Source organism: Grus americana, chromosome 1 (genome assembly GCF_028858705.1).
Source record: "Grus americana isolate bGruAme1 chromosome 1, bGruAme1.mat, whole genome shotgun sequence".
Lineage (NCBI taxonomy): Eukaryota > Metazoa > Chordata > Aves > Gruiformes > Gruidae > Grus > Grus americana.
In genome coordinates this window covers 89,265,616-89,279,421 of record NC_072852.1, presented here as the reverse complement: position 1 = coordinate 89,279,421, position 13,806 = coordinate 89,265,616, and the positions used below count along the sequence as shown (strand labels likewise).

Here is a 13,806-nt window from a genome sequence, read left to right as displayed (position 1 = left end):
CTCTATGAATACCATTTGCCCCTAAGTTAGAGAAAAAGCTCATGCAGGGAAGCATTTTAAAAGAAAAGAATGACAGTGGCTATTTTCGTACCCAAAAGGGAGAAAAGACAGAAAGGACAATCTTAATTTGCTGTTAATCTCTACAATCCATAGCCTAATTGCTTTGCAGTTGCACTGGCTGTAAACCTTGAGAGGAATGTATCTCCTCAGTTGCAGAAGAGGGTAAGGGTTGGAGAGATGTACAGCTTCAATGAGGTTATGTTGCTTAAAGTTTTTTGAGAGGGCAGTATTTTTTTTACACAAAAAAAAGCGAAACACCAAGCAGGCTACTGTGATAAGTGATCACAGATTTTTGAGTAGTCTTAGATGATGGAAGTAAGCCATCAGCTGCTCAGTTACACATAGAGCTTGGTGATTTCAGGGGGATGTCTTAGTGTGGGGAGTATAGAAAAGTTCTGTAATGGTGTTTGTCAAAAAGGATATTATAAGTTTTATGATAGCAATGAAGAAAATGGGATACCCATCCGTATCCTTTCTTCTTCTGTCACTCTCCTCTTTCTTTTATTTGAGATTTGAATACTGGGAAAGTAGATACACAGTGTGTGAAACATTTAATGGAAGTGAAAATTTAGATTGGCAGTTTTACTATTTATGATAAAAATTGCTTAGCAGTGACAAACAGAACTCAAGGTGTGGGGTTTTTCTTCAGTTGAAGGAACCTTTTGCTTAAGAAGTGGTTATCCATATCCTAAAGTAGCATAGAAGTGTCAAATTGAAAAAGATTATTCAAAGTTTTATTTGAAGTTAACTGGAAGTACAACCCCCTGAATAGGTATTTCAAAAGCACCTATAATGCTTCATGCTTATCTTGAACCTTTCATACATGGAAATCCAAGTGCATTATGAGTGGAGGGGAATTTTGTTATTGCCTACAGAGGTATAGACTTGGAAGAGTGGAGGGAAAATGTGCAAAAGTACCCTGTCAAATGACAAGTTTTTGCTCTGTGCCTTATGGAGTTGCTTCCCTTTTTTCTCCACTGGCCAAAACTGGCTGCTTCAGAAGAGTCACTGCTGTCAGTTGTCTGCTGGGGTTTGATTTTTGACCGTATCTGTGGCAGGGGTGACAACACGAGGAATTCATAGCATGATATGATCCTATAGATGATCCCGTGTATGTCACAGAGGCATGTAATTGTCATGACCATTTGTGCCATTTGATGTTAAGGTGAAGGAAAATTAAGTGAAAATGCAGTATTTCTTTAGAAATTATTGTCTTGCCACAGACAGCACAGTAAGTCATGATAAGTAACTCAAAGGATGCTTCATGGAATGCTTTTTTCTTTTTAAACACATTGTCTCTTTGTGTTTACTAAGTCTTGATTTTTTACTTCATTTATCATGCTATATTATCTTTGGGCTTCTAAGGCCTGAATGTGAGACACTTTAAATGATCAGTCCTTCAGAAGGCCTCATCTAAGATCAAGGCTGAAGCAGTCTGTGCTGTAGGAGTTGGTAGTACTGACTGCTGCAGACAGTTGACTAAGGTCCGTTTATCAGAAAGTAAAGAAAAAGTCTATCTGTTCTCATTGTGCAGCTGGGAGCTTTTGCTTGACTGCGTACCAGTCTGTACTAGCAAGCTGTCCTCGTATATTTCTGCTCGGTGATGTTGGAGGAGTAGAAGCAGACAGGGCTAATTATAATGTGATCGAGTGACATTAACTGGGGCCATAAGACTCTGCCATTCTCTTGGGCTATGTTAGGACCTTTGTTGCTGTAGCCTTTTTCTGCTTGTCCCAAGCTACAAGTCTCAGTTGATCACAATGCTGTCTACTGGAGCTCAGCTTCAAGACAGCTTTTTATTCCAGTTCTGTTGGCTGTGACTGAGTAGAAATGAAATCTGATGTATTTTATGGTACCCGTTTCTTGTGCGCTTTTAAGTTTTCCATCATTTTGTTACAGGTGAGAGGTACCATTTCCTAATTCTACTTATGTAGCACTGGCATTATTAACACCTTAAGGAGATAGTAGAGGGCTTGGGAAAGAGAAATGGAAAACATCCCATCCTTTTCTTAGCTCTAAGTGAGACAAATCAGAATTTCTGAAGTCAGAAGACTAGCTAAGAATCCATCTGCCTCTTTTTTTCATTACAGTATACATGAAGCTTGAGATCTGAACCTGCTATGACTGACCCGGATGTCCTCACTGAGGTCCCAGCAGCTCTCAAGCGCCTTGCCAAATATGTGGTGCGTGGCTTTTATGGCATTGAACATGCTTTGGCTCTGGACATTCTCATCAGGAACCCCTGTGTGAAGGAAGAGGACATGTTAGAGCTCCTTAAGTTTGATAGGAAGCAGTTGCGGGCTGTCCTCAACACCCTCAAGGGTGACAAGTTCATCAAATGCAGGATGAGGGTAGAGACGGCTCCAGACGGGAAAACCACCCGTCATAACTACTACTTCATCAACTACCGTCTTCTGGTTAACGTGGTGAAGTACAAGCTGGACCACATGAGGAGGAGGATTGAGACAGATGAAAGAGACTCCACCAATCGTGCCTCTTTTAAATGCCCCATTTGCTTCAGCACTTTCACAGACTTGGAAGCCAACCAGCTGTTTGACCCCAGGACAGGTAAGAGAACAAGTAACAGAATGCTTTTGCTCTCTCCTTTGTCTGTAAGTACCAGACTTTAAGGAAACAGATTCTTAGGAAAATTCTCTTTGAGTTCGACTGGAGCTAGAGGGCACTCCGTTTCTGCAGGTGGTAAATGTTTGAGCAAAATACAAAAATAATGTATATAGACTTATACAGGCTGTACAGGCAAATAACAATGCTGGTGAAATGCTTGAGTGACAAGCAGTAGAAAAATGGAGGTCTTACCGCAATCAAATTCAAGGGTGAATAAGGCAGTCCATCCTTGTTGGAAGCTGATGGTTTTTCAGTATAACCTGGTCTTGCCTGTAAACTGTATGACTTACTGGTGGCTTGCAGGGAGGCTATATGTATAGTTGACTTTGGTATGCAAAAAATCTTTAATTTAGAGATGGTCATGCAAGGAGTGAGTTGTTACTGTTTAATTTTCTTCTAGCCAGTTCATTATACTGCACAACCTTGTTTCCCCAGTGTAAAGCAGTCTCATGAAAGTTAAAAGAAATTAATTACAGACTTGTCTGTGGTTGGGAGTAAACAAGATTCTTTTTCAAGTGTGAGTCTCAGTGGAGGTGCATATCTGCCTCATGCATATGAAATAAGAGTCTTTTCTGGGTGTCATTGTCCACAGGGGCAGTCCAAATATTTTGTGCTTTTGTGCCGAGGAAGAGAAGGAAGAGCACCTGCACTTGAAGAGATCGTATTTTGCTAATCTAATCTGGGATTATTTTGGGGGAAAGCAGGGAGCAGAGTTGGCTGTTAGGCTTCCACCTTATGAATTAGTTTCTTTACTTATTAATTTTTCCTTTTGAATTCTTTGTCCTGATCTTTCCCACAAAAATAAAAGAGCAAAAGTCAGGAGGACTCTCAAACATTGGAATGTGGTGCTTTGTGTCAGTTATCATAATAAGAAACTGTAAAATGTCACTGTTTAGTGGTATTGAAGCTTTTAATCTAGGGTTATTGATGTCTAATCTGCTTTGGAGAAGGGCAAACACCCAACAAATGTTCAGCCTATTATTTTGCCTCTTTTCTGCCTCCAAACATCAAGAGTCATGAAACTCCTTTTACTTGAACAACCATGAAAATGATATTTAGTACTAGAAAAGCAGAATTCACTAAGTCAAGTAATTGTTGTTGCTGTAATCCAGCGCAGCTCTCAGAGTAGAAGTTGCTCCCTCATGGAGCATCAAAACCAGCAGTGCCAGCACAGATTTCTCTGTACACACAACTGAGTATAAAAACTACAGTAATGATCATCTGTGGGTGTTGGCTGAAGGAGAATAGTGCTTTCGCCTGAGTAAGGAGAGAGTGGAGAACCTGTGCAGAGAACAAACACAGTTCTGAGCATGAGACACTCATCCCAAGGGGACCTGTAACACTTTGCAGGTGAATCCTCCCAGCCTGTGTGGGCAGTGAGTTCCAAGAGCAAAGAACTGGTTGTCGAGGAGATGCAGAGGATAGTAATGCTGGGATTTGGCTTTGACAGCAAGGCCTGTGCTTCAGGAAATGATGAGGCCAACCAAGGGTTTGTCTGCAGTACAGGTACTGGCTGTCTCCACAATGCAAAATCATTCCCTGGCACGCAGAATGTTTTGCAGATGGAAGGAAAGGTAGAGAGCTGTTTTCCCAGCAGTTGGTTTCTGTCAGTATTAATGCAAATAACAAGATAGCCAGTTTACCTTCACTTACTTTCAATAAGAACATACTTGTCTAAAATTTATGTATATTCTGTTTCTCCTTATATAACTTTTAAGTTAGTGATAGCTTTATCTAGATATAGTGCATGATGATACTGTTGTTTCTCAAGAGTCTTTACATGGAATACCAGTTTGGATAGGGCTCTCCAGTTACTGTTTTAAGAAGGTTTCATACTGTCTCCAAACCATGAGATAGCTGCTTGTTTCCTTTCTGGATAAATAAGTGGGCAATTTGTTTTGCTTTGTTTTGGGTTTTTTAGGTGAGAATGGCTGTTTTATATTGCAGTGGATTGTGTTACCTTTATATGCTTCCTGGTCCTCTGGAAGTCCATATTAGAAAAGAACTGAGACACCTTTGAATGTCTCACAGAGGGAGGTTGTGAGGACAAGGCATGTAGAGGAACAAGGTTTATTAGACAGTGAATAGCCATCCTTTTCCAAGGATGTCTCTAGCCCTTATCAGCACTATACATAAACCTCTCCCACTCACTGAAACTCATGGCAGTACAACTGCTGAAGGATAGCTGAAAGCCACGTGAATTTCAGTCACAGTTGACCTGAGCTGCTCATGTACTGCAGCCATGTTGATAAAATTTTGTGAATTTAAAAGCCCTGCTGGGCCAAAGTCTGTTAGTCCATGGAGCAGGTAGAGCATGGAAGGCATCCTCTGCACTAGTCTAGACCAAGCTGGACTGAAATTGGCAATCTGTTGTAAAAAGACATCCTTTTTCAGTGTCTGCTTTTGTCCTTGTCGCTCAGAGATGGGAATGGTTTAGCTGTCCTATGTGTTCTTCTGCTTGACTTTCCTCTTCCCTAGTTACAAATCAAATGCAAACTCTGAGCAACTGTTATAGAACAAAAGGGTTAGAGGAAGTTATTGCTCCTGCCCTTCCTTATCAGTGATAGTGAGGAGGTTTCCAGAATCTCTCCATGACTGTAGTCATTCTGTTGCAATTTGAGAGTTAAGAGTGCTTGTGAGGAGCCCGTCCATAAGTTGGATCTGTAGTGCTCTTTAATTTTTATCACAGCATCTGTGTTTGTCTCCCGGCTTTAGCAGAGGTCTGTTTCTTAGAGGTTACCAGCTGTCAAATGCAGACTTTTTAGCTCTGTGCTCTACTCCATTTGTGAAATAATTTTGAAATAAACAGAGGTGTTTATTTTTTAATCAGAAGATGTGATTATTGATGGTTTTGGAAGGTGGAAATGTGTCCGAGAGAAAATAATTGATAGTAACAAGGATATGTTTTCAGGGCACATAAGTATAGATGTGCTTTGGTTACAGTTCATCAAATTCATTTGGAAAAACACTTTTTGAACAGAGTAGCAAAGTTTGCCACTAAGGTAATTTTAAATATAGATTTAAAATGGTATAAATGTTACTTTGAGAGTGTGATCTCTGTTTTTTAAACGTATTATATGATTTTTCTCCATCCCTTTTTCTGCCATTAAACATCTCAACCCAAAAAAGCTCCGAAAACTCACTGTGCTGTCAAAGGTTGAACAAATATTGCCTGGTACTTGATTCCTGTCCTTGAACTTTCTATATGCAATGTTAAAGAAACTGTCAGATGGTGAAAGTCAAGGTGACAAAAACCCTAGAGTGTTGCTGCTGCTTCAACTCAAAGGGATATTTTGAAAAGTGAAAAGAAACGAAACACATGTTGTGTTGGAGGAGTCACTTGGTTGTATGACCAGTGAGTGCCTGCTAGCTCTAAGCACAGTGTGCCCAGGTCATGAATTTTAGCCCCATCTGCTCTAAATGAAGAGCTTGAACAGATCTACAGATAGCACACTTTCTCCTTAGTAACAGTTTTTACTGTTGCCTGCAAAGAAGCAGTAACTTCTGCTTTTAGAGACAAACAACTTGGACACAGCCTGCTTTTATTTAGTGAAAGTTTGCTGTGGAATCATCGAATCATAGAATGGTTTGGGTTGGAAGGGACCTCAAAGATCATCTAGTTCCAACCCCCCTGCCATGGGCAGGGACACCCTCCACTAGACCACGTTGCCCAAAGCCTCATCCAACCTGGCCTTGAGCACTTCCAGGGATGGGGCATCCACAGCTTCTCTGGGCAACCTGTTCCAGTTCCTCACCACCCTCACAGGGACGAATTTCTTCCTAACATCTAATCTAAATCGACCCTCCTTCAGCTTAAACCCATTACCCCTTGTCCTGTCACTACACTCCCTGATAAACAGTCCCTCACCATCTTTCCTGTAGGCCCCTTCAGGTACTGGTAAGCAGCAATTAGATCTCCCTGGAGCCTTCTCTTCTCCAGGCCGAACAATCCCAACTCTCTCAGCTTGTCCTCATAGGAGAGGTGCTCCAGCCCTCTGATCAGCTTCGTGGCCTCCTCTGGACTCTCTCCAACAGCTCTATGTCTCTCCTGTACTGGGGCCCCCAGAGCTGGACGCAGTACTCCAGGTGGGGTCTCACAAGAGCGGAGTAGAGGGGCAGGATCCCCTCCCTTGCCCTGCTGGTCACACCTCTTTTGATGCAGCCCAGGACACAGTTGGCTTTCTGGGCTGCAGGCGCACATTGCTGGCTCATGTTGAGCTTCTCATCAATCAATACCCCCAAGTCCTTCTCCTCGGGGCTGCTTTCAATCCATTCCTCGCCCAGCCTATAGTCGTGCTTGGGATTGCGCCGACCCACGTGCAGGACCTTGAAGCAAAAACTTGTAGCAAAGCTAAGAAGAACTTTTGTGATTCAAAAGGTCATGTTTTTGTGGTTTGCCTGTTGACCTGGCAGTGCCTTTGATGGGAATTGGTGCAGGCTGGGTTGTTACAGGCTGAGTGAACAGTTCTTACCCACTTTGAGTGTTCTGAGATCTTCAGAAAGAAAAACACTCATGCTGCATGAATGAAAAGCATTACTTCTAACCTTGTGTTTCAGATGGGATGACTGAGGAAGGAAAAAGACTGCGATTTTCCTAGAAGATCCTAATGTTAGCACTTGAAATACAGATCATTGCCTTTCATTGTGTGATTATCTGCTGTCTACCTGTGCTCTGGTGTTTCATCACTCTGTCCTGCATGCTGGCAATTGCATGCAGCTGCTGTTATGATGATGCCTCAGGCAGGTGGAAAGCTGCAGCCATTCCCTTAAATGAGGCAAGGTCTATCTCTTGAGGCAGGGATGCACAAGAAAGAGTTTAATTGAATAGCTGTAAGAAAAGCCAGATGCATACTGTGGAAGAACACTGCTGAACTCTTGTTTATTCCTGCACCTGGGCTGACGGTGGACACTGATGTGAGGAACACGGCGTTTCAAGTGTTTCATCTAGACATAGGATGTTACTTCATCAGGCTCTTACACAGACCTATGGGAAGAATTTTCTTACCTGTGCTTTTAAATGTAGTAACTACAGAAATTTGGTTTCTGTAGGCCAATTTCTGAAATTGCAGAGTAATCTAAACAACTTGACACCATCTTGTGGATTGGATTTTTTAAAAAAAAAAAATTCTTGCGGAATTAAATTTGCTCAAGTCTGTTCTGTGGAGTGTGGGGGGAAGGACAGGAGGAGCTGCATTGTCTCCCCCCAGTAGAGGGAGCTGTCTTCTTTTCTCTATACATACAGGCTTGGGTTGATTAATTTATTGAATGTCACAAAACTGGAAATCATGTTCATGGGTATGTGTTCTGTAGCGTGATTAACTGGGTCTGGTTGGGGAAGGTCTCTCTGATGTATCCTGTTCTAATACTCTAATCATATTTGTGAATCTAGTGTGGTGTTGGAGTTGACTGTCAAATTCAAGATCAATTTGAAAGAAAGTGTGTGACTAGAAACTGCAAAAGGGAGAGTGGGGCTGAAGTGAAGGAGTGACAGAAATGAGGTCCCACTCTGCTATTCAGCCCTGAATTTCCTTAGGTATTCTAAATACCAAACTGTATCAGGATACTCACCAGTGTAGCGGGTGAATCTGATGTTAGAAAGAAAATATAAGCCTAGATGAAGTAGTTTTTCCTCTATTTTCTTCTACCTTTGCAATATAATTTCTATCCAGTCTTGTTTCTTTCACTTCTGTTACTGTGAAGAAAAATCTTGACGTTACCAGTAAATTGCAATTGCAGTTGGTCTCTCTTATGTACATCTATACATTAAGTGTCCTCACCATAACATTCAGTTAGATAAGATGTGAATAACAGTGGAAAGAAAAGGATGGAAGATAGGTGGGTAATGTGAATCAGGAAGATGATGCTGTTGGGATGTTCTTAATTGCAGTTGTAATCACTGGAGTCTTTGTTGTTATTGGAAATCATAGCAGCTAATTACTTGTCTACTCTCTGCCCTCCCACAGTTTGCTCTTAGTTTGGTGAATGATTTTGGATATAGCTATCTTACTGTCCCCAAAGATGCACTGTAATAGTAACATACTGTGTATCTGGATCCCTTTTCTTATTCTGTGCGCTGATATGAAATTTAATTTGGGAAGACCAGATTGAAGGTGGCAATATCAGTTTTACAGAAGGAGCGACAACACCTTGAATTTCATTTTAGCCCCACTTGTTTTACTGTCAGCCTCTATCATGTCACTTCTGTACTTCGTAACAGAATTGCATGTAACGTGTTCAGAGACTGATTTTCTGTACCTGTCACAAAGCACCTTATATCACGTTCAGGCAGCCTGTATGCAGCTGAGCATTTGTATGGTTTAGGCTCTGTTACTAACATTAGAAATTTGACTAGTCTTTGATTTTTCTACTTTGGTCTTACATGTTGACTTCTAGAGCTACTGCCTTTTCTTCTGAGTGCTCAGATTCTCACTTCATCTCCAATGAGCTATTCAGAACACATCTGTCTTCTCTTCTTGTTTTGAATTTCTGCTTCCTCAGGCAAGTTCTACACTAGCTTCACATCTTCCTCATCTGATTCAAATTACTTTTGAGCCTGTCCTATCTATTTTGTTAATTTTATCTTATGCTTCCCCTTCTCCTTGTTTTTTGCCTTGCCTTTTCTTGTGGAGCTCTTGTGTCCATTTCTGGTACATCTCTTCTTGTGTTCTGTCCCTTCCAGCCATTAGAAAAAAAAATTACTTAGAGCTATTTATTCTATGTATTCACACTATGTAGTCAATCCTGTTTGATCTTTATGCTGTTGATTCTTGTCCTTTAGGTTCAATGATTTTTTCAGAACAGGCATTCTGGATAGCTTTGTCTACCATGTACTGTTGTGCATGTGCTACATGATACTACTACTACAACAATTTACACCTTTTTACCAGCCAAAATCAGGACTTAAGTCTTTTTGTAAATTGGCATACCAGAAACTTCCCTCGAAAAAGAAAGGATTCAGAGCAGTTCTGTTTTGCACATCTTCAAGTTCTGTAAGATTTTTCTTTTATTGTTGTTAGCTTTCCAAGTGTATGTAAACACATCAGTGTGATTTTTTTTTTTCTTGACTTTACAGGCACATTTTGTTTTGTTGTGCTGCCACTGAGGGCTTTTGGCAAACACCAAAAGAAGGCAACTTCCCATGCTCTGCTTAGTTTCTCTGTTTCTATTCAAATTTCTGGCAAAAGCTCCAAGAGTATTCCTGTCAGCTTTACTCTGCTTCAGTTTGATAAGGCCTGGAGCCATGGGGAAGGGAAAACTGAGAAAAACATAACAGAATTAATGCGTATTTTTCTAAAAGTAAGAATACCCTTTAGAATGACTTAAAACGGATGTGTAGGTACATCTAATTCTAACTCATTCCCTGAGGGTTGGACACCTTATCTGAAAGATAACCATCTAGCCTAACCACAGATCTCTCAGCTTGGTGGAGAAATGGGTGAAGGTAGTGTTCTGCATAGCACGTGCTCTAACATCAGACCAGAGAATTTTAAGTCACTGGAGTAACTCAGAAAAGCTGTTGCCTGTAGAGTGCTGGCTGGTCACTTCCCTGTATTCCACACTGACCTCTGGCTGGTGTGCTGTGTCTCTTAGATTAAAAAAAAAAGTATCTTATAAATGCATGCCCTGAGTTAGTGTTGATACTTTTTTTTTGTCTGCAAAGGATATTTCATTATTAGAAGTGCAGGAAATAATTGCCCTTCAAGTAAAGGTCATCACTAACTTTTCTCTTGGCTTTGCAAATTGAAATAGATAACAGCAAGAAGATCTCTGTAAAATCTGTGAATATTGCTAAGCCATTTGCAGTGATGAAAGCTGGACTGCAGCATTCCTATCTTTTACTCTAGTAACTTGCTGTTCTTTTGAAACTGCATCCATCTGCAAAGTGTGTCATCCTTTTAGGCATGGGTATCTGTAAGTTAGATCAGGAGCTCGCGGAGAATCCTGTTACTTGTGTTGCAGTCTCTGCTGTTGGATGTAATTTGAGGGTATAGTATGTTGTCTCAATTGTTATTTTGGCCCAGTTGTCTTGGGTGAAGTTTAAAAAAAAAAAAAGTTCTTTAATTCCTAATGAGCTTCCTTTTGATATTCCTTCTGTCCAGTTGTGTCTTTCTCTGCTTACTGTCTGGCTTCACTTACCCTCAATAGGACAGAAGGAGAAACTCTGTCAGCTCAGAGCTGCTGAGGTTGTGCATATGAGCTGGAGCAGAAATAGCTCCTACTAAGAGGAGGAAAGGATTCCTCTCTTTTCCAATTTTATATTGAATATGTATTGAATAATCTCTAGTGCTTCTCAATGATCAATAATTTGATGTGTGTCTCATGCAGTCCATTTTTTGAATGTTTAATTTACCTTTTCAAGAGAAATGTCTTTGCCCAAAAATTCTGTTACGGTATTTTCAATTTAGTTGAGCTAAAAATAGTTTGCACACTGAAATGAATGAGCAACTCTATGTTCCTCATTCCAAGAAAAAAAAGAAGCACCTTCAGAACCACTTTATAAGGCATTAAATGTTAAATTGTTCCCCTTCTCTAGTTGCAAACCCAGGTCAACTGGAAGGGGAAACTGTAGCATGAAATGTAGATTCATGATGTTATGAAATGCAAAAGCAAATTTGGTTGATATCTTTTGAATTTTCTGGAGTGTGCTACCTAAATTATGCTGAAGAAATAAATGCATATAGGCAATTCCGCATGTACATTGCAGGCCGGGATCAAGTTGCTGTTTCACAACTGAGTTACAACACTGCTGTGCCCTTAGAGCACCTTGCATGCCTCATTCTCCACTGATAACCTGCTGTGGCCCCCTCAGCAGAGCTTAGTAGCTTGTATCCCATACAGTGCTCTAGGGAAATGTATTTTAAACTGTTTAAACTGCTGACTGGGCCCCTGGACTGTCTTTATATAGCTGTGTTTGGTCCTTGGCCAGAAAAAGCTAGTATCTTTTTTTTGGTTTTCAAATTAAGATCAGAGTAATACAGCATGGTGTGCCTTCTCCTGAAGTGCTATCGAGGTAGAAGTTAGAGGCCCAAGTGTGTCCATCCTGTACTGAAGTACATCTTACAGCGCACGCTGCAGGTCAGGCGTGGTGCTGATGCATTGTCAATGTTGCCTGATGGGTGGTGAGATGGCATAGTAATACTTTAATTGTGGTGGTCAAAAATGGTAAGTCATGACAAAGTAACAGTGCAATGTAATAGTCATCTGTATGAATCCTTCATGAGTCTATAAGTAAGTCTTAAAAGATTGGTGGTAACAGAGGCTTTCGATGAAATGCTTCATTAGGTAGATTCGATCAGCTTTACTTCAACTATTCATATGTTCCAGAAGGTGAAGTGGAAAGGCAGAGTATCTGTGGTCAGTAGCTGGTATTTCTTCAAGAGGAAGTATCTTAAGGATTTTTTTTTTCCCCCCTCCATTTTCTGAATGCACCTCTCAGGCGCACCAGAGATTTGTCTGTCTTTCTCCTGTGTGGAGGCGCACAGCAGAAACTTCTTGTCCATCTGAAGGAGTCTTTTGGGAGCCCTGGCCAAAATTTGATTTAAACATGTTTAAGTCTTGAAAACATCACTGAGCTGTACACAAACTCTAAAAGACAAATGAAAGGTGCCCAGAATGGCTTGCTGAAGCCAGTTCCATGGTTAGAGGAGTTCTGACTTGGTCTGAGTGTTTTGAGCTTTATAGTATTTTTTTTGAAGGTGAAAAGTGGGCCCTCTACAGACAGAAGTAGAAAATGTAACATCTTGCAAGGTAAGATGTTATACTATACCTTGCAAGGTAAAGAGTTCCAACTTCAGCTGCTGCTCGTGAAGGGAAGATACCTTCTCAGGCAGGCCTAAATTTTAGTATGTCTAGTGAGGTAATCTTCTGTTACTTGATTTTTTTTTTTTTTTAATGCCTGAATTTGAGAATAACCTGATGAAAAGTGGTTGTGGCAGAAGAGTGAAATTTCTTACTCTTGAGGGGTGGGAAGAGAGTCTCTCTTGTCAGTCTGCTCAAGTGCTTTTAGGTTGGTGTTGATTGTTTTTGGGGTGGGGTGCGCATTATTGGTTGTTTTTTGTTTTGTGGGGTGTTTTTTGTTTGGGTGTTTTGAATTTAGCTTTCACACTTTAAAGACATGAATGCATTGTCAAGTGTTGAAAAGGTCAAAGTTAGGCCCTATTGCCACTTAATTCTGTACTCAAGATGTGTACATTTGAGCCTTGATCTGTGAGTTTGGACAAATATTCTTTTCTGCTAATTTGTTACATTGTCTGAAAAATTAACAACTTCCCCTCTGGCAACATTCAAGCTGTTCTTTTTGTTGATGTCAGTTCAGGCTGGTTTCCCAGCTTACCAAGAAATATCAATTGTATGAATGAGTGAGAAACATGAGGTTTCTATAGTGAGCTGATCAATCATGCTGCGGGGGCTCCAATGAGGATGGCTTTTGCTAGCCAGTTTTCACAATAGCTGAAGTTGCTTGCAGGAGCATGCCAAGTGAAACTACAGCAGGTGCTCTAATGGAAATGCTTGATAGATGGCAGTAATGCCATCCCCCTATATGCCAAACATACACTTTTTGCAGTTGCCATCCACACATGCTCTGCCAGCGCACAAAATCTGCTTCCTTTCATTTACAAGAATAAGAACTCTTTGTGTCCCTGCCAGATTCAATCTGGTTCTTAAATGTGGTGGATGGGTTTGAGGTTACCAACAGCAATCTCAAATTCAAAGCAATATTGAAGTTCATTTTAAGAGAAAGTTGCTGGTTCCTTCTACCTTTTGTGACAAGAAATTCAACAGCTGGTTTTCCAAAAGAGTGGCCAACTGCTGTGAAGCCGTACGCATGTCAGTGTTGTAGATAATGGTAATGTCAGTATAGTATATGGAGAAACACAGGCACACCATCTGGGAGACTTGTCCAGAGATTTCTGTGTGGATTGCAAAGTTATGAAGAGACTTTGCTTCTGTTAGCCTTCTGTTGAACAAGAGAGCTCAATCTTGCACTATGTCTGAAGCTACTGCGCATTTCAGAAAGGTTAGGTGTATGAATTGGAATACGGTCTCAGAAATATCTTTCTGAACCTGGACACATGGCCTATGAGGCAGCCAACTCAAGGGATCTATACCTTGGTGGTCATA

General features: G+C 40.8%; 1 protein-coding gene across 3 annotated transcripts in view; it reads left to right on the top strand.

Moving 5' to 3' along the window:
• GTF2E1 (general transcription factor IIE subunit 1) overlaps positions 1-13,806 on the top strand; it is a 54,933-nt gene that overhangs the window by 6,306 nt on the left and 34,821 nt on the right. For all 3 annotated transcript variants that reach the window (XM_054813655.1, XM_054813654.1, XM_054813656.1), the window contains one exon: positions 2,151-2,628. In XM_054813655.1, the coding sequence (XP_054669630.1) occupies positions 2,181-2,628 (448 nt within the window). In that variant the 5' untranslated portion in view covers positions 2,151-2,180. The remainder of the gene's footprint in view (positions 1-2,150; positions 2,629-13,806) is intronic.